The following is a 23,675-nucleotide window of genomic DNA, read 5'->3' on the forward strand; positions in this document are numbered from 1 at the left end:
CAAGAGACACATACGGGCGGCCGTAACATTACTTTATAGCCTTCCCCAGACTGTTATATATGTGCATTTGATGTTATGCGCACTCAGTGACGCTACTAGGTAGTGCAGGTAACAGCGTAAGGGCTGTTCGGGTTAGCGGGGTGAGAATGTGTTGTCAGTGTGAGTGGCACAGTTAACTAAAGAAGTTGAACGTTACTCTTGTCTCGAACTGCATTATTCCTGCCATCTATCTTAAACACAATACTCTCACTACCGTCTTCTTGATGTACTCTGAGATTTCCTTTCCTCTCAGCATGGTGTGCTTTGCATTCACCTGTATGGGTAACACAAAACTGACCAGGTTTCTTATCTCTGTTTATCAGAGTCCCACCCAAACTCTTTCCTAAAGAACTCTCGTTTGATTGGTCATTTGGTACCCAATTATTTACCCACCTGATTCTACTTACCTACTTGATTTAACCAATGCAACTTGGGGTTCAATTATTTTTGCACCTGGACTAATTTCTTTATAATTTAGTTTTTCTACTAGATGCATGATTCCTCTAAGCCAACATATGGAATTGGTAAATATGTAATACCTATTATGTTAGATAAAAAAGACTGGTTCTGATTAAATAAAGATTTCATGGTAAAAACTAAAAAAATCTGTAATTGTACAAGGGGTTCACATACTTTCAAGCAGCACTGTATGTTAGTGATATGAATGCATGCATTCAACTCTAGGTTTGAACAGCTATAGCGTTGTCTGCTTCTCTCAAGCACAAACCAAGGGAAAGTGTCTAGTTTCATTGAAAGACATATAACTTATTTAATCAAAGCTACAGTATGAGATTCCTGACAAAATAAAATGAGCATGCACTTTTGAAATTAACCTAAACTGTGTACATTAAATGTATGATGTGCATGAAAGGTAATATGACTTTTACAACTTCAGATTTTTTTTTTTAAGTATAGTAATGCATTATTCTTTTTTCATGATGCGATTGTTATTTTTTCTCTGAGGTTATTTAATGGCTTGAAAAAAAGCCATAGGACATTTTCTCTGGGATTAACTTCTGTTGCCCCCCATCAGTATGTCTGAACGGATGACATGTGTATCGGCTTATGCTTTTGAATGTTCTGATGGTTCGCTATCGCTGGGCAATTTTTCTCCTTCAGGGTGACTGAATTGATTTGTGTTGTCATTGAGAAAGTCGGAAAGCCAAAGCGATGCAGTCCAGCGGCCCGAGACATAATCACTTTTGCTGATGCTCCAGGGTGTGTTTGTGTGTGTGTGTGTGTGCATGTGTGTGTGTGTGTGTGTGTGCATGCATGTGTGTGTGTGTAGGGAAGGGGACATTAGTTGGTCAAAATTGTCCATAACAAATACTACAACAGAGGGTGTCAATGCCAACTAAAATATAGAACAATGGTATATGCGACCAGGAAAAATAGACTGACTTGGGAGTAGGCTCATTTTTAAGAGAATACATTACTCTTGCAATGTTTCAGATGCATGAGTGCCACTTAAACTAGAACATAACTAGACCAAGAGAGCAAGAGCAACCTGAAATCTAATCATTGACTTTGATTCATTGAATCAAATCAGTATCACTCTCTCTGTAAGACACACACACACACACACACACACACACACACACACACACACACACACACACACACAAACAAACACACACGTGCATGCAGGCAAACACATGCAATCACTCACGCTCGCACACAATCATCGGATTCAGAACTAATTTCCCATTATGGAGATATGAGTGTGGTAGGGCCCTGTGGAGGTCCCTGTGTAAATGTGTCTGAAATGAGAGCATTGGGGGAGGAGAGTTCAGGAGATTCTATCATCATCACAAGGTGAGGCTGACAGGGAGCTACAGAGAGATAGAGCAATAATATGGAGGTGGTAGAGAGGGGAAGTGAGGGAGAAGAGATGCATTCTGCTAGTGTGTGGAATCAGTCGAAGAAATCAATTTTTAATTTGGCTGTCAGGATGGTAAAGCTGGCAAACCAACCACACTGGCATTGACTTGATTGCACAAATGCCCGAAGAGAGAGAGAGGAGTAAGGAGAGAGAGAGAGAGAGAGAGAGAGAGAGAGAGAGAGAGAGAGAGGATGGTGTGAAAGAGGAGGATAGCAAGGTCACAAGTAGGGAGGAGAGGTGGTGAATGGAAGAGAGATGGGCAGTAACGTGGGTATGAAGAGTGAAAGTGAAAAAAGGAATGATATGTTTTCACACCCAAAACCCAACGCACCCCCCCCCCCTCAACACACACACACACACACACACACACACAAGATTTCTTTGAGACTGCTGGTTCCTTTACTCTTTCTCTCTCTCTTTCAACTCTCTCTGGCCTGCTCTCCATCATTGGATTTATTGCTTCTGGGTGCCCCTGGCCAGGCGTATCAAAGGCCTTTTGCTACAGTGGCAGCTTGAAAGTATGGCCACAGCCCTGACACACCACAGCTAATCCTGCACCTACAGTCCACAGCTAATCCTGCACCCCTCTCTCTCTCTCTCTCTCTCTCTCTCTCTCTCTCTCTCTCTCTCTCTCTATATATATATATATATATATATATATATATATATATATATATATATATACACTGTAGGTATGTGTAGTATACTGTAGGTATGTGTAGTATGTGTAGTTCTCTCACTCTTCCTTTTGATCCTCCTCTTCCTCCTTTTAACACTGCATCCTTTTAACAACTTCACTCATCCCTTCACTCAATCTCTACCTTATCGTCTCTCTCTTCAACACCTGCTTCATTCATATGCTCTTCGCAATATTACACTTTCTTTTTTTCTCATTCTTATTTTTCTCTCACTTTTACTTCCTTCCTCTCTCTATCTGTGTTTGTGTATTGCAGGTAAAACTAGCCTAATCTTAATGAGAAAGACCAAAAGTGCCTTAGGAGGCTATGCGCCCATCTGGGATATTTAGATAGATTTAGATTATTTCCAAATAATGAAAATGTAATTGTAAGAGTGTAATTAAGTTAGGATGGAGCAATTATTATATGATTAATTAAAACTAATAAAGAGACAGAATACAGTGGCTTAGAGACAGAATACAGTGGCTTTGGAAACACCTTAACTTTTCTCACATTTTGTTGTGTTATACTCAATTTAAAATGGATAAAAAAATATATGTTTTGCCATCAATCCACACACAATACCCCATAATGACAAAGCGAAAACACGTTTTTTAGAAATGTTTGCAGATTTATTAAAATTTAAATATTGAAATACCTAATGTACATAAGTATTCAGACCCTTTGCTATAACACTCTAAATACATGTTTACTGTTGTATCTGTACAAAATGAAACACTTACTGCACCCATTGCCTTTATTTTCATTTTCTAATTATACCTTATTTGATAAAATCATTATTAAATAAAATTGTGGTCTGTTTTATTTTTTTTATTTTTTTTACAAACTGTAGAGTTAAACCAATTATGTTTACATTTACATTTATGGCATTTAGCAGATGCCTTTATCCAAAGCGACTTACAACAAATACATTTGTTTAAGTAAGTGAATCATCTATCCAACAGTCATCATAAGACAAAGTAATCAATGCTCACACCAGGGGACATTGGCAGTCGTAATGCCAGAAGGCATATATATATATATTTTTTTTTATTACTATTTATTAACAGGAGATAACTTGTACAGGGGGGAAGTGGGGGTGAAGAGGTCTTAGGAAGGACTGTTAAGATGTAGCCTGAAGAGATGGGTTTTCAATCTACGGCGGAAGATCGGTAGTGACTCTGTCAATATGTTATATTCAATATGTAAGCGCTTTAAAATACTAATGGTATTCCAATGATTCTTAAGTCATGACTAAACACAACATTATAATATTGCAATATCTTTTGCATGGTATTGATCGAATTCAATTATTACACTGATGTCAACAAATGGAGGTCTACAGACCTCACTCTGGGTACTTTGGTTAGTAATCGGGGGGGGCTGTTAATTAAAAGAAAGTGTGCCTACATTATCTTTTATTTTCTTAAATTCTTTGTCCACTGATATTGAAATATAGACAATGTCATACTAAAAGTCTTTCGTTTCTATGTAAGACTGGACTTATGATTGCAAAAACTGCTAGCATTAGGCTACAGTAGGTTAGAGACTGACAGCACAGCCATTTGACCTGGTCCTGACTAAGCGGAACACGGAAACGGAAAATAAAAATAATATTATATATTTGCATCATATTAACCATATATATTAACTGTCATTGTAAATAAGTCAGATTGCCATTTAATATCTAGAAATAATTTTAGAAACCCATTTGTTAGGGAAAGCTCCATTGGACCCTATGCATTTTCTCTTTTGTCCTTACTGACATGGGCCCCGCTGCTGGTACAAAATATAATGTTTTGTGGGAGTGGGAGTTCTCCTGTATATAATGTAGGTTCTTTGGTCAGAGATACACTCACGTCTTTCAGGCAGCCCATGAAGTTGTTGCTGACAGGGGAGCCAGGCAGGTCAGCGGTATTGGGACTCCCTCCAATGTAGAAGAAGTCATCAGAACCCAACATGGTATAGTCCTCCTGGGTGTAACCAGTGGTGGTCAAAATACCATCCACTGATATGGTTACCTGTCACAGGCACCGCCCGAAAGAGACAGATATATAGAGAAAGGGACAGGGAGATGGAGAGGGGGAAAAAGATAGAAAGAGAGCAGAAAATGGAGGAGGAGGAAAGGAGAGGAAGAAGTTGGATTAAACACTGGCGGTAGGTGGTGCTGTCTCCTATGTTGTGTCGATTATCGATTGTATCGATTGGCTGCTTTGGCATGACTCAGGGGGGTGTCACTCTGGAGTGCAGTTGCTGGGTTTGACCACAAGGACTGTTAAGTTACCACTGTTTTTATTCTCTGATGACAGGTCTTAAAATCATTTATGTAGAACACGTTTAGTCGTGGTCAAGGCATAATTTCTATCTATTGCTTGCTCAAAATCTCTGAATAAGCAATACATCAAAATGTTATTGTGAGTATCACTTTACAGAAATTGTAAATATGACAAACATTGACTATTCTTCGTGCTTTCCCTTTTGTATTTAACTACAAACAAGACAGTTGTTGTAAAGATACATTATTTTAACATGTAATTGCTCAGAGCCTTGTCTTTTGTGAGAGGTTACAGGTTTATGTGGCGTCTTTGATCACTAACCGAGCATGAACCGCCAAGCAGAATCAAACGTAGCGGCGAGGAGCTGATAGGGGGAGATAGCACTGACTGAGGTGCCAAACAGTCTGTGTTTTCTTTCAAGGTATGAAAGCATCAACCGTGTGTTGTCGAAGCTCCCCCGGGGCCCTTTGGGGAAGATTGTTCTGTTTTTGCAAAGGCACCAGGTATACAGACACACTCCCTCTGTCTCCAGAATATAAAGCATTGTCCTGTGTCATTAGTATTACTGACACACAAGGAAATCCTGTGCAGAGCCATAGTGAGTTGACCTTAATTTGATTATACTAGAGCTGAGATGAGAGGGGTGATTCATTAACATGTAACACCAAATGCCTCATTGTCACACGTATACTATCTGGGGTGGGAAAGAAAATCACCTATAAATGGTGTCACCGATGTATGTTTTGATGCAGTGCAAATGGATTTGCACTGCATATATATTAAGACCTAATTTCCCTATAACCGGTTTTAATAAGGTGTTTAGAATTGAATGCACAACCTGTCCTAATCATTAAGGTAGACAAAATGTTGACCATCAAAGCATTCTCTAATAATGAATGTTTCTGGGTAATTGAGTTACATTGTGACTGTGTTTGCCATGAGGAAAAGCAGCCGTGCCTTGCCAAGCGACTTGATTTGGATCGGATCTTGCAGTCAGATACCAATTTATGGTGTAATTATACTAATAGCCCTGGCTGGAGCAGCCACAATGCTCTCCAATCTTTAATTTGACATCTGCTATTCCACATACACACTGTACCACACACAGTATAAACAAGGCTCTATCGAGAGCTTGGAACATAAGTTACTGTTCCTCTGATTTTGCTTATGTAGTGAATAGCAAGGGTTTTCTGAACTGTTTAAAACGATTCAGTGTTTCTTTCAGTTAAGATTATATTCAGAATCAAATGGTATAAGGCTCATTAATAGAGAGCCAATGTTGACAACTGGGTTATAACTTCATTATGATCCTCGTTTCCATGACTTTCATCATGCACTTTGAATTTCACTAAAATAAACCAAATGAAAGGCCCTTCCTTGTGCCTGAGAAGGGAGTTAAACAGTGCTATGACCGTGGTAGCTATCTCTCTCATGAAAAGAACCCTGACAACTGCACTCCAAAGGTCCCTCCCCAGCTGAGCGCTCAGCTTTTCCTTTTGTTTTGTCTTTTTTTTCTGTACTTCCCTCTGAATAGGGCAACCCATTTTTATGTCTGCTGTCACTACTTGGCGAGAGAGGCTCAGAGAGCCCCGTTTAGTTGGTTTAAGAAGGGAACTTGTAGGTAGGTGGTAGGCACATTCTAGGCAATCTCAGGGATGGGGCTCTCAATAGGTTCGATAGGTTCGCCTGAGGGTCCTGTAGGGGTGGAGAGGGCTTCTGAGGGGGGAGATTGAGGGGGAAGGGAGAGGACAGCAGGGGTCGCAAAGTTACTGCTAGTGCACATATCGATTCGTCTCAAGTGGCCGAGTGATTCCAAGTCCAAGTATGAGTGAACTTGATGGAGACCCGATCATAACAGAGGGGTCCACTGAAGACACCTTATTGGATATGATCTCCTCTTAGGTGATATTGAAGAGCAGGCATCTCAAATACTGTAGACACAATTAGAACTGTCTTCAGCATTGCAGACGAATATTGGTGGTGACAAATAAATACAACAAGAGCAATTAGCTTGTGCAGGTTTGGCTGCAGGCCCTGTGTTTGCTGTGGATAGGTTGGTGGTATAGCGGGTGCTGCCAGGCTGTGCCAACGTTAGCCTGGCACTGGGTCCAGTAGTTAGGATCGTTAGTAAATCATTAATGGAGGAGCGTCAGCCAGCTGCCAGACACCTGTGAGGATTCCAGCTGAAAGAGGGAAAATGGGACATTAGCAAAAAATGTTTATCCATCCCTCTTTCTCCCCTCCATCTCTCTCTCTCTCTCTCCCTCCCTCCCTCCTTCCCTCCCTCTCTCCCTCCATTCTGTCCCCCCACAGTATTCTGAGCCCCTCAAATTCATGCCATACACTCATGCATTATGGATGTTTGATACAGTAAGACAGTTTTGATACAGTAATACAACTTCTATAAGGTTTGCATGCAATTATTGTATGATCACAAATGTGGTGAACATGAACATGAAATTCAAATATGATTTTCAACCCCAAAAATATAGTTTCTGTATTTATTCACTGGTAAATATCTACCTACACCGCAAAAGACAGTTTGCATGAAGCCAATATAAATAATAAAACATTAAAATAGTACTATAGATACAATGCCTGGATATTGCTCTTAGGCTGTTTTCTGTTCATGCAATGCACTACTCAAACACTAGTATGAATTGCGTTGTAAATGGGCTTTGTAAAAAACCGTTTTCCAACAGGGTGCAGTCAGCCCCTCTTTACTTGACCCCAAAAGAGAGAAACAATTCATCTCCACACACACCACAATCTGGACTCACCACCTGTCATGCAACCTGTTCATCCTCTCTCTCTCTCTCTCTCTCTCTCTCTCTCTCTCTCTGTCTGTCTGTCTGTCTGTCTGTCTCTCTCTCTCTCTCTCTCTCTCTCTCTCTCTCTCTCTCTCTCTCTCTCTCTCTCTCTCTCTCTCTCTCTCTCTCTCTCTCTTTCTCTGACACGCATGCACAACAAACCCACACTCACTCACATCAATCCTCTAAAATGAGCTTTGTACTACGGTCTCTTTATGTTTGCTATGTAGCCACTCATTTGCAAATCAAACACTACTGAATTTCAGTCTTTGAGAGTGCACTCTCTGCGAACATACTGTTCCTCCCCATTGTACATAATGGGAATCAGGCAGGTGGAGAGGCAGTAACACTATACACTCATCTCATGGTCAACACATCCATTGCTTTACTTTGAGTAAGTATTAGTGTTATTGGTGCCAGTATTACATGGTGAATCCTCTCCAAGTAACCCATACAATAATGTATGTGAATTCTGTAACTGTTTTCTGTGGCTGAATGGTTACAACCCTGATGTAAGGACTATAAATTACACCCGGGAGGCACAAGACAGGACCCTCATAGGCAACAGTGACTACAAGGCAATACTGCTTAAACTGCTCAAGGGGATCAGAAGAAAGGGCTGAGGAACAAAGTGTGGAGTAGATGGTGGAGTAGGTGAGTAGGGGAGTTATATTGACTCTTTCTACCACGTTCCCCTTCAAACTATAGACAGATTATAGACAATCTATGGCAATCCATGATGCATGAATACATTGAACGTGTGTGGCATGCGGCACACAACGCAGATGCAGTGTTGCATCGTTCGCACAGGTCCCCATTGAAAAGCACTGGGACTTCCACTGGACTGCAAATGCATGCCGTAGTCTGTGTGTATGAGGCTTTAGCCTGTTAAAGGTCCAGTATGTGACTTTCAAGGCTCAGTGAAATATGTTGTGTAGTTTGTGCAGTTTACTAAAGTAAACTTTCATGTTGATTTTGTGTTAACTTTCGTTTGATTTTCATAAAAGCCGCTATATAGCATGTTATTAATCTTCTTTAGTCTACTAAAGTGTATACGTTAAAGGGATAAAATGTCCAGCTATGAAACATTAAACATTGGAGATTTCACTTGTTACAAATTATACTGCAATTTCTAATGTTATTCTTTAAAAGCTTCAATCTTGTTGTCACTGGAGCAAAGTAATACATATGGGGGAAATTGATCAACTTGTCATCCCAAAGATAATTACTTCATATTGATGTATTGGATGCAGGTCCATTTCAGACTCCACTTTATTTACATTATAAGTGCCTTGACAGCCCACTCTTTCTCGTGCCAAACCAACTGTGTTCCTTCACTGCAAATAGAATGTCCTCAAGAAGACTTCAACCAGCCATTCCATTTAATCCGACAACAGAATAAGTGTTGTGTAATTGATTCCATTACATGATCGCAATATTCTTCATAAAACACAGCATGCTGTTCTAGCCCCATGAGCAAGCACTTGAAATTCAAAGGAACAGCAGACTTGTTGAAACACACAAAAGTCAAATGCGGGTGATAAACATCATTTTCTCTCTCTCTCTCTCTCTCTCTCTCTGCCTTGTGGCTAGCCTCTGATCATGCTGATGCATTTTAATGGATGTAATAGACTGCTATTGTTCTGGACACAATTATAAAATACAGTAAAATCTACACCATGATGTTGTTTTAATCAAACAATAAGCATTACCATTTACTACTACAGAAGCACTTAATTATTGGGATACACCTTACAGTATAGTTAATTACAAATTGAATTATCTCCCCCAAACCAGGGATCACAAACTATCATTAGTTTGTCCGCTATATGCTTGCTCTGACTTTGACCATCTCCTCCAATATCCATTATGCACATGCACATGCACACACACACACACACACACACACACACACACACACACAACCCTTCATTACAGGTTACAGCTAAATCAAATCCCTCTAAAATGCTTGATACAGAGAGATGTGATCTCTGCTGTGCTGTGTGTCCCTCTCATCCCTGTCACAAGGCCAGTGTTCCTTTTGACTATGGGACAGAATTGAGTGTTCCTTTTGACTATGGGACAGAATTGAGTGTTCCTTTTGACTATGGAGACAATGGAGGGGTGGTTAATGTTCATTTGTTTATCTTGTATCACTTTCTCTGGCATTAAACATTGTGCTTGTATAAAATAAAAAAAACATTGAATTTGTGTTTATGTTATACTTACTATTGTGAGGTAAGAGGTATTTGCCAAAGTATTCAAACCTAGGATATTCAATTATGGTCCTGTTGTTCTACTGGCTAGACTTGATGGAGTGCAGCTCCATGTTGGTGCTCTAATAGCAGGGCCCTGTGCTGTGCTTGACTGAGCGTGTCAGTGGCTCATTGACCGTGTGGGGCTCTGTGACTCCAAGCCGCTGGCAAGAGGTCTCCATCAAGTGGATACCCTGTCATCATGTCATCAGGGGCCTGTGCAAGGGCCTGTGTCCAGAGAGCTATAATATAATCAGATGCACACATTCATTACACATGCATGCACACGGTCATGCTCATATGCTCACACATACTGTACAATAACGCTCTCACTCATATGTGCACACGCACACACTGGCATGCACCCTCACATGTTGGCACACACACAGGCACACACACAGGCACACACACACACACACACACACACACACACACACACACACACACACACACACATTTTTTAATTTTTTATTTAGCCTTTATTTCACCAGGGGGACTCATTGAGACCAAAGTCTCATTTTCAATGGTGCCCTGGTTACAAAGCAGTTTTGAAACAATACAAAAACATCACACATCAAGACAAATTCAATACAAAAACTTTATACATTCACACATTAAAACTGATAAACATTATGGCAACATCCTTTAAAAACATGCACAGACCTTGACCTCAACTTCACTTATCATGTTTTTGAAGTTGCCCAAAGAGACTAAGGCATCCAATTTGATGGTCTCTTTACACTCATTCCAAGCTCGAGGGGCACAGTAACTAAAAGCAGTTTTTCCCAGCTCAGTTCTGACTCGAGCGACCTCAAGAACTAACCTATCCTGAGATCCTGTTTGGTGATGACTAGAACGCCATGTGATGAGGGATGTCAGGTAGCTAGGTAGCTTTTGTAAGATTGCTCTATAAACATACAGGAGCCAATGCTGCGTTCTCCTAGCGGCCAGGGATGGCCAGCCCACTGCCTGATAAAGATTACAAAGATGCGTTCTAAAATGATCACCAGTAATAAAACAAAGTGCTGAATGATAAACAGTGTCAAGCTGTTTCAAGGTGGTAGAGGCAGCGTGCATATAGATAATGTCGCCATAGTCAAGTACTGACAGGGAAGTAGACTGTACTAAAAGCTTCCTGTCATAATGCGAAAAACAAGATTTATTTCTATAAAATAACCCAAGTTTCACCCTAAACGTTTTAGTCAGCTCATCAACATGGAATTTGAATTGGACAGCTTTTCATCAATAAAAATCCCAAGGTACTTGTAAGAGAGTACTCTCTCAATTACAGAACTATCCAAAGTGCAAATATTGAAATCAGTTTCCTTCAAAGAGCGGGATCTAGAGAATTGCATATTTTGTTTTTGCTCAATTTAAAACAAGTTTAAGCTCTAGAAGTGACCGTTGGATCGAGTCAAAGGCTGTCTGCAAAATAGATAACACTCCTCTCAATGTAGGAGCAGATGAATAAATTACTGTATCATCAGCATAAAAGTGCAACAATGACTTCCAGAAAACAATTGAATAGAGTCAGTAACAATACATTGGGTTTCATTCGCGAGATAGCTTGTAAACCATTGGCAGGCGTTCTGATCTAGGACAACAGAGACTAGCCTATCTATGAATGGTGAATGGTCGACTGTATCAAATGCTTTGGACAGGTCAATGAACAGAGCAGCACAGTGATGTCCATTGTCACGAGCACATACAATATAATTTAGAACAAGAGATACAGCTGATACAGTACTGTGACCAGATCTAAAACCAGACTGAAAAGTATTTAAAATGCAGTTTCTACTCAGGAACAAATGAAGCTGACAGTTAACTAAAGATTCAAGGGTCTTGGCTAAGCAAGATAGCTTGGAAATTGGGCGGTAATTATTAAGGTCTCTACACATACACTCTCACACACACGCACGCACGCACGCACGCACGCACGCACACATGCACACACGCACGCACGCACAAACACACACACACATCAAGTAAGTCACATGGTCTATCCACTGTCCTTATTGATTTTCTATGGTCTGGTGTGGCTCAGCCTCCTAACCGGAAACAATTTCTGTGGACTAGTAGACTGTTGCCTAGGAAAGTGCGTCAAAGTGAAGCCAAGCAAGCAGTCTTTCATAGTGGGGCTGGGGAGAGTATCAAAGCAGAGTTCTTACTGACAGCTTAGTCGCTGTATTTCCAGTATGAGAGTGTTGGAACAATAACAAGTGCATAAGCCATATGTTCCTGGAAGCATACTGTATGCATTTCCCATATCAAAGGGGAAGAAGTGTGTATGCTAATCATGCCCAAAGTACATCTTGTATCTTCAATTATCAGAGGCAGGTGTGCTTTGTATGGTTCAACCTTTACTTTCTACATTACATAAATAAGAAGACCAGGAATGTACTGTACAACTCTGATGAAATCAATCATGCCTTCATCCACACAATGGTGGCATGGCCCTAAAGGACTACAATTGACCTGTGCAATATTTCCAAGTTATGCTACACATGCATACTTCCTATGGACTGTCTACCCACATCAACAACAGTTCTGTACCACTGACATTGCTAAATGTGTTTATGTTTGATAAATCCCATGCACAGCTGAGGGGAATGGATAATCTTACCTTGACAGGGCATTACTTACCTGATACTGAACTTAGCTTCATAGTGTTCACAGTCTTCAACCTGATCATTTCATACTACTTACCCTCAGAAGAGTTTGTATCTGCTAGAAGAACTCATACACCCCACATTGACAATTGTCAAGCAAAGTTAGTTGTCAACATTAATTCAACATTTCACATACAAAGACAGGCCGAAACCAAATGTTGGGTCATGTTCCTGGCAAGCATGCCATTTTACCTTTGACTCCCACCCTTATGCCAGGAAAGTTGGTGGGGGGAGATCTGAGCAGAGAGGGGGGTTTATTCAACAAGGAATCCTCCGACAGGTGTCTGGCAGCTGGACTTTGATCAGTGACTGGACGCGGTGCATGTGTAAGAGAGAGATCCTTCAGCCATGAGTATGGAGTCTTCAGCCATATTTAGCCATATTTAGCTCAGAAGGCTAATTGGACAGGTCCATTATTCTACAACTCTCGGTTAGTGAGGGGGTGGGGGGGTGGGGTGCGCGAGGGGGGCGCAGAGGGATAAAGGAAAACTCTTATGACATCATTCCCAAATGTTAAGGGGGTGGGTAAAGAGAGGGGCTTTAGTTGGGTTGTGTTGGGCAGAGTTAAGGAGTTGGGTTGGAGGGTGAACGAAATCAGTTAGTTTAGTAAGTAAGGGAGAGTCAGACACAAAAATGGTTGTTAGTACAGTTACAACAAAGGTTTGATTCAAACAGTAGTATTAGTAACAGTTTGTTTTAGTAAATTTAGTAGAGTAGTAGGAGTAGTAGTAAAAACAATTGGAGGATTCTTTCAAAGTCCTCTGCCGTTTGATTTGTTCAAACAAGATCAGATTTGGACTGATTGTGTGTTATTTTTTGTGACAAGGGTTTGTTTTGGTTAAGAAGAAACATAATGATTCCATCCAAGCTAATAAGGTGATACACGGGCCATGCACGTCAATGGATAAATGACAACATGGATGGAATGAAAGAGGAGTTCCATCAGACAAAACAAACAGACCAAACAATCAAACAGAAACCCAAAATGGAACACTTGAAAGAAGGCGGCAATGGGGAAAGGAAACTCAAAAGGAAATGGAGAGGAAGGCACCACAACACCAGACCAATAGTAAAGGAAAACGCTATGAGGTTAAAGTGATATTAGGACAAGAATGCAAAATGATGAAACCCATCTAGACACGCGTGCAGACTGGCACGCGCTGGGCTAGTGCAGCGAAGACACCCTGTGAGGATGCTGATGTCTATGATGCTAGCCAGAAAAGAGCATGCAAACAGGGTGCAATGATTTGAGAATGGTAGGATGAGGGACTGAACCCGATGGTACAATCACAAAATGAAATCAACAGAAAATGAGAGGGTTTTAAAGAACTGGAAAATCTAAGAGCGGAAAGCGAGCATCCACTTTCAGTCATGAATAGAGGGGTGAGCGTGGCGTTCCAACTGTTAAATCTAACAGCTACTGAATGAAATGCCTTGGATTTATCTCCCGACTGCTTTTTTGTATGTGCATGTAGGCATGTAGGCCCCATGCCAGGCACATGCTAGCTCCCTCTGCACACACCATGCCTTTTCACTCCATTATTCTACATACAGATAGAAACTACAGTAATGCTAAACACTAATGGCAGTGTAACTCTGACTCTGAACAGTAGATTGATAGACTCATTTCCTTATGAAACCCCTGATTAGCTACAGTTTCTGTCTGTGTTCTGTACAGTATGCAGCCTTTATTCCAGCGCTTTCCTTTGACTCCCACTCAGCTGTGTTATGATGGATTGCTCAGACAGCCTCCTATAGGCATCACTCCTCTATTCACCTGGAAAATGAAAAGCCCTTTTCCCTTCTTATTTCTTTCTTCTTTTTTTTTTTTTTTTTGAAAGGTAAGGAGTGAGGTCATTATTCGTTTTAGTAAGTTATTTTGAAAAGAAAAGTTAAAAGAAAAGAAAAGAAAAAGAAAAACTCCTAAAAAAAACAACTGGGGTGTGGCTAAGGGGTTATATGGCCATACGGATAGTATTAAAACGATTGATATATGTATGTATATATGATAGCCACAATATATACATATACATATATACTTCATGTAATCAGTTTATTAAAAACAAAAACAAAAATATAAGGGGTCAAGTCTTCCATGCAGAGCGGTGACGCCAGTAAACTAAGAGGTACAGAGTTAGTGTTAGTGTTGATGGAGACAGTAGATCGGACACAGTCGAGACATTCCAAGAGATATCCCTACGTGCCATGCAACAGTGGGGGGAGGAGAGCGGAGCCCACATTTTTTTGCAAGTCCAGTGACAGGAAGTAAGAAATCAGATCACCATGGCCATTTGTTGAGGTGAAAATGGACTGAATCCCTTGCTATCTTGGTTATACAAGTAGCCCATACTTGGTTATACAAGTAGCAGTGCATACTTCATAACTGTTGATACTGTTGAGTTATTGACACAGATTATCACAATTCTAGTAACAAAACAACTGTGTCAGTATCCACTCCAACTACTGTAGCCTATCCTCTCTCCAACACCATTTAGTAAACTTAATAAATTGCTTCCGTTAGAAATACGTCGTAGCAAATTACTGGCTATCTTAAAGTTCTAGCTATACACAAGGAGGCCTGAGTGGCACACAGGGGACAATATTCCCGCTCAATGATTTTAGTATATCAGTAAACGTGGGTGTGGGTCCAAGTATGGATACAGAATAGCTCCTTGCTCAGTCATAAATCAGCCAAGGGCCCCTCTAATGGGATCAAGCCCTCATTTGAGGCCTGCTTTACGACCTGGGCTTCAGACACTAGACCAGGAGGCTTAAATACCAACTCAACAAACAATCAAGTAGCTAGCAAAGTACCACAGTACCAGAGCTCTTGGCATTCCGACTCACCTGTGGCCAAATATCAAAATGTTGTCTATACACCTAGCAATATACTGTACCTCTTGCTCACAAAATCAATGGTGTTTTATAAGCTTAGGTTCAGATACAGGAAGGTTTACTTTTTTACATGCTCTGTAAAAAGACAATAAAGAACCCTTAAGAATGATTTGACTATCTTAATAATTGTTATCTATACACATATCTTTAACACAATAGTGCACCAAATATTGTCATTTGAGTAATTGGACGTCAAAGGCTGAGAGCAGCAAGCATAACAGTAACCCAAACCCTAACCATAATGAGCGCAGAGATAAATCTCACTGTATATCTCAATGCCTAATATTCTTACTATCTGTCACTGGGGTTGTAATAGCAGGGGTATTTCTCTGTTAAAGGAGTCCGCTGTGTACGTTCACTTTAAGTTAGGTTCTTGATAGAAAATTAATAGGGGTTAAAAAAAAGTAGATAACTGAAGTTAAACATATCGTTTATGTTTTGTCATAGTCAATCAAGAAGTTGCTACCTAAAATTATTCTTTATTTCTTCATACGGATAGTGTTTGAGGAAAAATAAGCAAAAAAAAAAGAAAAGTAAACTCAAAGTAACAAAACAAATGTCTACATTCTAAAATACTGTAAAATTCATAATTTTAGGAAAGACCTCTTTCAGTGAATAGGTTATATTTTTAGGAAGGAGGGAGTATAGGATGGTAAACAGCAGTAACTTAAAAGAAGGAAGTAAAGTAAAGACGAATAGAGAGGTGAATTTTTCAGCTACCTTGAAATCGATGGCAGTTCGTATTTTCAGTAAAGCATACAGAATAGAAAGAGGGAACGGAAACCCAGGGCAAACCAAAGTATAAGACAATTAGAATGATATCTACCATATAATGCAGTTTGTTTACCATAGCGTGTCCAATGCCTGCGTGCTTCAGGAGAAAACAGGGGGGGGGGGGAAAGAAAAAAAAAATAATGACAAACCGTGAACTCAATAAAGGACACTTCAAAATAAAAATAAAAAGAGATTCCGCTTTCTTTTTTTTCTTTTTCTTTTTTAAAACAGGTTCATCTGAGAGTAGGCAAGAGTAAAATAAACAATAAATCCTTCAAATGTCCAAAAATAAATAAAGTAGAATTTCTTGTATTTGTCATTATCATAAAAATCATCCAAATAAAGAAATAAAGAAAGTAATTGCTAAAAGTTTTTCTTTTTTTGTAATAGAGGGTTGTTAAAAAATATAAAATATAAAAGAATATCATTATTTGTTAGTACGTAAGTACGCAAGTTAAGTAGAAAAACAACAGATGACTCACATTCCGTGAATGACACAATGTTAGTTGTTGAAAATTAAAGAGGATAAGGAAAACCAAACCACAAAAGAACATAACAAATTGGAGAATTCTGAAGCTTTTTGTTAGTAAAAAGACAAGAGTTAGGAAATCAATTTCCACATATAGGGGATTGGGGCAGTTTTGGGATGGGTCTTGTTTTTGAGTGGGGAAGGGAATGAAGGAAAAGCAGATCAGTATTAGTAATCCCTCTGATAGGCTAATCGTGGCAGTGGGTGTGGCTGGTGGGAGGGACATGCTCCATTAGAATCGGAATTCCTTTGCATTGGGAGTGGCCAATCATATTCCAAATGCTTGGCAGGTTATTTTTCCTTGGGCAAACTTTTCTCAAGTTGCTTTTTCTCAAGATCTTGTTCAAGAGCCAGTTTAGGGAAAATGGGGAGAAGCCAGAAAAAAAAAAAACATTGCAAAATGTAAATGGTCAAAAATATCACAATAGTTAAAATGGCTAAGACATAACAGTGTTGATAATGATAGTCAATCAGATACTCAATTTCAATGGGATACATAAGAAAGGAAAGAAAATCAACAAAAAATTACATTCATTGCATATTTGTTGGAGAGAGAGATAGAGAGAGAGAGACACAGAGAGAGAGAGAGAGAGAGAGAGAGAGAGAGAGAGAGAGATGCATTCATTTTGCACAACCAGCATCTATGTGTCTGCCTTCTGAAAGAGGGAGATATTCAGTCATTCAAGCAATTTCCAAAACAACCAAGACCCATGTCCCCTGCCCTTAAGGAGAAAGAAAGACAAAATGAGTACTACCGTATGTTAGAAATCTAAACTCTTTGTGACAAATGATTATTTTAATTTTCTCCAAAATGTGCTGGAAATGGTGAAAATAACACTTCAGATGTGCGTGTTGTCATGTGATTACGTAATGGTATGTTCATGTAATGTTAACCAATGTTTCCCTCATTAGCAGGTGTGTGTGTGTGTGTGTGTGTGTGTGTGTGTGTGTGTGTGTGTGTGTGTGTGTGTGTGTGTGTGTGTGTGTGTGTGTGTGTGTGTGTGTGTGTGTGTGTGTGTGTGTGTGTGTGTGTGTGTGTGTGTGTGTGTGTGCATCTGTCAGATGGGTTACGGGTTACTGTGTGTGCGTGCATATATGTGGGAGTGAGTGTAAGTGACAGCCACATATCTGAGCTCCAAAGAGGCAATGAGTTGGTAGAAGCAACCGCCCACTGTTTGATCCAGGTCACATTAAAGCAGTGCTGAGAATCCCCACTCTGCCTCTAATGACTCATGTTAATCCATTAATTAGGTAAATATGTTCCAATAGTGGGTGTAAATCTGCATATCTGTGCTTCTCTTCCTCGTCAAAGACCTAACTGTGCTTGTGTCTCTTACAAAAACACAGTCAGATAGATCAAAACGTGAATGTAATATGGATTCAAAGGACTGTAAACCAAACAATAGTTTATTAAATTAGACAAATGTGGCCTCTATGAAGGTGACAATGACTTTGTGTCTCTTTTAATGGACTGATATCAATGATGTGAAGCAGCGTTGTGAGAGAGACACATTATAATTCACAGGGTTATAGATCTTGTGTGTGTTTGATGTCTGAATCCTGAGCTTCAAGGAGTTCCTAAACAGAAAGTCTTAAAATGCAAGTGAAAAATTAATCTTCTTAAAACTGATGATCTTTTCACGATTCAGATGAAAAAAAAAAACACAGTGTAGTAAAAGGCAGGAAAGAGAGCAACAAGACAGAACAAGTACAGAGGGACAGAGACTACGCAACAACATCTCCTGGCCAGTCCTCCAGTGGGGCTACGACGTTACACCACCTCCCATAATTCCAACCCTTCAGTTCAAGCTGTGAGAGCTGCGACAGCCCTCCACCGCAGAGACCTTCCCTGACTGTAATTGACTCATGTGGGACAGGGATGAAACTCCTAATCGTGTAAACAAGACTGGCCCAGACAAATAATGCTCTTTCAAGTTGTCTCTGGGGTTCACATGGCGAAGCCTCCCATGCATTATGAATGTGGGGAAGAGAATGTGAAAAGGCCATTAGCATAGTTTCACTATGTGGCCCACTTGTGGGGAAAGAAGGAGATAATTGACATATCTGACTGTGAACACTCTGAGAAGCACTCAAGCCCAGGAGCAAATGAGATGAGAGCTGGCACTGTTGACAGAGCACGAGGTGACTGGTCCTATTGTGGGGTTTGCATACATGTCACAATGTACATTATTGAACTCTCACCGTGAGCATAATCCAGATAAATATTTAATTACAGCTGTGAAAATGATCAATGGTTTAGCAGACTGACCCACCCGCGCTCAGGACAGATTTATCATACAAGAAGAAGAGAGCTCTATGACCGTTCTCCTATAAACTTCCAATTTAGCCATTTAATAGTTTGTGATAAAGCTGGATATGGAGAAATAGTATTCTGTGCTATGAATTGATACTATTTTTCATTAGAATTGAGGTAGTTGACAGGGTAATAGGGTTTGTAGTGTGGAATAATGATTAGAGAGGCAGCATGAGAGTCTTCTTTCAATACTCACATTGAGATGCTCACATACTGTACATATGTGACCAGACACACACACTTTGTGTCCCTGTATGTGTGTGTGTGTGTGTGTGTGTGTGTGTGTGTGTGTGTGTGTGTGTGTGTGTGTGTGTGTGTCTGCGTGCGTGCGTGCGTGCGTGCGTGTGTCTAGGCATTTGTGATTGTTAATACACATTGTGTGTCACCATGGAGGTGAGAGCTGCAGCTTGGACAGAGGAAGGAATCAGTAGTCTGGATCCCAGAAATGGAAATAAACAAAAAGGCTTCAGGTGAAAACTTAATCACACCAGAGAGAGGGAGACTGCCACAAAATAAAGTGATGGCGAATACTACTTAAGCAGTGTCTCTCTCCCTCTCTCTCTCTCTCTCTCTCTCTCTCTCTCTCTCTCTCTCTCTCTCTCTCTCTCTCTCTCTCTCTCTCTCTCTCTCTAGCTCCATAAGTATGATTCTTAAGATGTTACCTGTAACCTGTTAGAGTGTGCTAATGGCAGAGATGTGTTCAGTAATTATGGGTCTGGTAAAAACACATGAATAAACATGAAGGTGACAGAGTTGTTGGAGGTAGAAGAGAGCTCTATCTGAGTAAGAAGAGGTGGATATGTTAATGTAGTGGAATGAATGCTAATCAGTGCTCTCAAATGGATGGGTGGACCTCACTGCATTATGGTCACACACACACACACGCACGCATGCACGCACACACATGCACACGCTAGATTTTGAGTAGGGATTTTAACTCATTTTCATTTTTTAGGTATTCAATGCGATTATCAAAACAGCTTAAAGCATACACTGTACAGTACACTAAGTGGAAGGGACACTAAGTGGGAGGAACACTAAATGGGGGGGACACTAAGAGGGAGGGACACTAAGAGGGAGGGACACTAAATGGGGGGGACACTAAATGGGGGGGACACTGAATGGGGGGGACACTGCCTTACTCCTGCTACTGTTGAAACCTCATCAGGGTTACAACACATTATGAATACTTAAAATATCATCTGGACTGTTGTGGGGGAGATAATGGGGGTGATGTGTCATTATATACATTACAACCAATGTGTTGGCCTTCCTGAAGTGACTAAGGGTGAATCCTAAATGGGCAAATGGTGGCACTTCACACTGTGCATGGCATTTGAGCATGGATTTAGTGACAATACAGTATGCACAGGCAACCATTATCCTGAATGGATGCCTTGACCTTATTGATATGCTGAAAGTGTAACCACTCAACGGTGCTGGTGCAGTTCACTAGTCCTTGCTGGTGGGAATGTCATAGTTAACCTTAGACTAGAGCTGTCTCTTAGGTTTCAGAGGGGGGCTTTGGTAGATATGAGAACGTTGGCTTTGAAGATGTTAATATACCCTCTCCTGTTACCAGAGGCAGAAACCGCTTGAGATGAAACAAAAACCGGACCGTTGCTAGGTGACAAATTACAAGTGAGGAAATGAGATGCAGGTGAAGGGAGGGAGAGAAATTGATTGGCTGACTGTTTGGAATTCTAGAGGCTTCCTCTGTGTGGATGGAAGATGCAGCTGGAAGGGGCTAATGCAGCTGTTAGCCTGATGATGTCTAACAGAAAGGGAAAAGCACAGCGAGTAGAAGAATGTTCACTATAGATTGTGGTGTTCTTTTCTCCTCTTATGAAATGATGGAATCATTCCTCATCTCAGTGTGTATGTGTGTGTGCATGTGAGCATGTGCGCGTGCGTGCGTGCGTGCGTGCGTATGAGTGAGTGTCTGGCGTAAGTGCATTTGCTGACGTGTGTGTGTGCGTCTGTATGTCTGTTTGTCTGTGTGTGCTCAGGACAGTCCACAGGTTGCCCAGAGCACACAGTTTGTCCTCCAGCACATCAAAGCCTCAGTGTTTGAACTGAACTCCAGGGCACTCTGAACCCAGAGCACTGGCTCAGCACTTAAGATCAAGACAAATCTGTTTGATCCCTCAATTAATCCAATGGCTGAATCCAAGGTCTAATTATATATATATTTTAAAAGAATCAGAGGGAAAGCAAGAAGAAAATGAAAATGAGCAGAAAGTGAGAGTGAGGGATAAAGAGAGAGAGAGAGAGAGAGAGAAAGAGAGAGAGAGAGAGATGCTATGCTCAAGAATTCAAATGTCTGACTCTCCAGACGCATGCTAAGCCTTTTCCTAAGTTCACAGGCACATGGGCTGTAAAGACTTTTATTGTTAAGCCACGAGAGGGAATAAAATAAAGCCTTCCTCTATTCTCTCTCTCTCCCTAAACTGTGCTCTGCATCCCAGAGGCTCTTTCTCTGTGATGCCTTCTCACTCTCTCTCTCTCTCTCTCTCTCTCTCTTTCTCTCTCTCTCTCATGCATGGCTCATGTTTCCACTGCCTGCCTGTTGGTCTCTCAGGGCCTACGCTGCCTGTTAAGCATACAGACAGATAGACAGCCCCTGACTGTGCTTACTGTATTACCCTTTTTCAGTAAGTGGGTTAGAATGCTCGCCACTGATCAAAACAATGGGAAACTGCTTCCCCTTTCTGGCAGAATTGTATGTGTACAGTATGTCCTTGTCTCCTCACTGTAGCCTGTGTACAGTATTAAGTGTCAGATTTGCTCTATTCCTGTCAACTGATATCAGTTTTTCTATGGTTAATGTGTAAGGGAAGATATGTTATACAGTGTTGTGACTATATGGCATGTTGAGGCCCACTTTTAGGATTTAAGCACTCCTCTATAACCATACTATATCATAATTAAAAAGAGACGCCTTGTCTCATGTCTTTCACTATTTAAATTAAATTGCCAAACATGAGTGTGCAAAACAATCCACCCATTGCCTGACGGTTCCAGCATTCACCTACTGTAAGAAGTACCAGTCCAAAGACTCATCCCTGGTGGGTTGCAGCACAGTCACCAGTGCTTAAGTCTGCAAGTTGTCCCTGATAGTATCTCATCATGACAGAGCCAGAGAGAGGAGAGGAGAGGTGGGTATGGTGTGGGGGAGGAGGGGGGAGGAGAGGGGAAGCCTGACTCTCTGTCTGCCTCTGTGTGTTTGGGGGAGTCTCTCAATGATGAGAGGTCATCCTGAGCATCCTTGCCTGCCCATCATACATATACCACAGGGGAGAGACACCACTTCTCCCAAAGACAGCTACCTCCCTCTTTAGGCCTGCAGTACCTCCACAAGCCACTGGGTGGAGCTCTGAATCTGTGGTCCTATGTAGGATTTAGGGTGGTTTTTTTTCTTCTCTTCTTTCTTTTTTTTTGGACTCCATATCCTCTCACCTAATTGTGTCTGGCTCATTTTCACCATTAAGTCTGACAGGCTTCAGCAGAGTGATGGTGGTGGAAAACACACAGAGGAAAGAAAACACAAGCTTATCATTTCAGGGAGTTCATTGTAGCTGCTCCTGAACTACAGAGTCAGAGCCCTAAAAACCAATAGAAGGAACCAGACATTAAAACCTGATGGGAATAGTAACCTGACAGCTTCACCATATGAAGCCTAGAGAGGCCTGTTCTCAGGAAATGACTTCATCATGACAAAGCCTCAACCATGAAGTATATGATATGTGTGAACTGTGTGTGTGTGTGCATGCGTACGGGTATGTGTGTGTGCATGTGTGCGGGTGTGTATGTGTGTGATGACAGCGTGCGTGCGTGCGTGCGTGTCTGTGTGCGTGTCTGCGTGCGTGTCTGCGTGCGTGTCTGCGTGTGTGTGTGTGTGATGACAGTTCCAGTCTCTCAGTCCATTGATTAGTGAGGAGCAGAATGAGTCAAACATGGGGTCAAAGGTGTGCAAGCCAGGTCAATGCCATCAATATGCTCAGCCAGTGGGTGAACACAGTATACACATTGAGCTTCTCAACACATATGGTTCTCTTCATGCCAATTAGAATGATCCATCGCTCTCATTTTCTCTGGGGGTCTGTGGACGGGTGGGTTAGTAACCACTGTAATATGGAAGCTTGTCTGTAGTCCTAAATGGTATTACACATGTTCAGAAAACTAAACTAAATTTCTATTGAAAATGTGACTCATATGGAGAAAGTGGGGAGTGGGTGGGATCAGGGTTTAAATCTTTATTCTCATGTTATTTTCAAAACTCATTAAGCAAGTTTCACTCTGGTGAACAAACATGCCCATGCTGCAAACATTTTTGACCCAAACTCTGTGTGTGTGTGTGTGTGTGTGTGTGTGTGTGTGTGTGTGTGTGTGTGTGTGTGTGTGTGTGTGGAGGGGGTGGTGGATGGTGTGTGTGTGTGTGTGTGTGTGTGTGTGTGTGTGTGTGTGTGTGTGTGTGTGTGTGTGTGTGTGTGTGTATCGCTTGATAATAGTGCTTCCAGCTAGCTCTGGTTAAGGATTAGTCATTAAAGTCAGT

At 41.0% G+C, this 23,675-nt stretch overlaps 1 protein-coding gene across 6 annotated transcripts in view; it reads right to left on the reverse strand.

Moving 5' to 3' along the window:
* nrxn2b (neurexin 2b) overlaps positions 1-23,675 on the reverse strand; it is a gene marked incomplete at its 5' end in the record, with an annotated part of 459,423 nt that overhangs the window by 281,071 nt on the left and 154,677 nt on the right. For 4 of the 6 annotated variants that reach the window (XM_083665752.1, XM_083665751.1, XM_083665750.1 and 1 more), the window contains 2 exons: positions 4,458-4,619; positions 16,351-16,374. In XM_083665752.1, the coding sequence (XP_083521878.1) occupies positions 4,458-4,619; positions 16,351-16,374 (186 nt within the window). Of the gene's footprint in view, positions 1-4,457; positions 4,620-16,329; positions 16,375-23,675 lie in introns of all 6 variants that reach the window. The other 2 variants (XM_083665749.1, XM_083665754.1) reach the window with 2 other exon arrangements.

This window comes from Argentina silus (genome assembly GCF_951799395.1).
Source record: "Argentina silus genome assembly, chromosome: 1".
Classification (NCBI taxonomy): domain Eukaryota; kingdom Metazoa; phylum Chordata; class Actinopteri; order Argentiniformes; family Argentinidae; genus Argentina; species Argentina silus.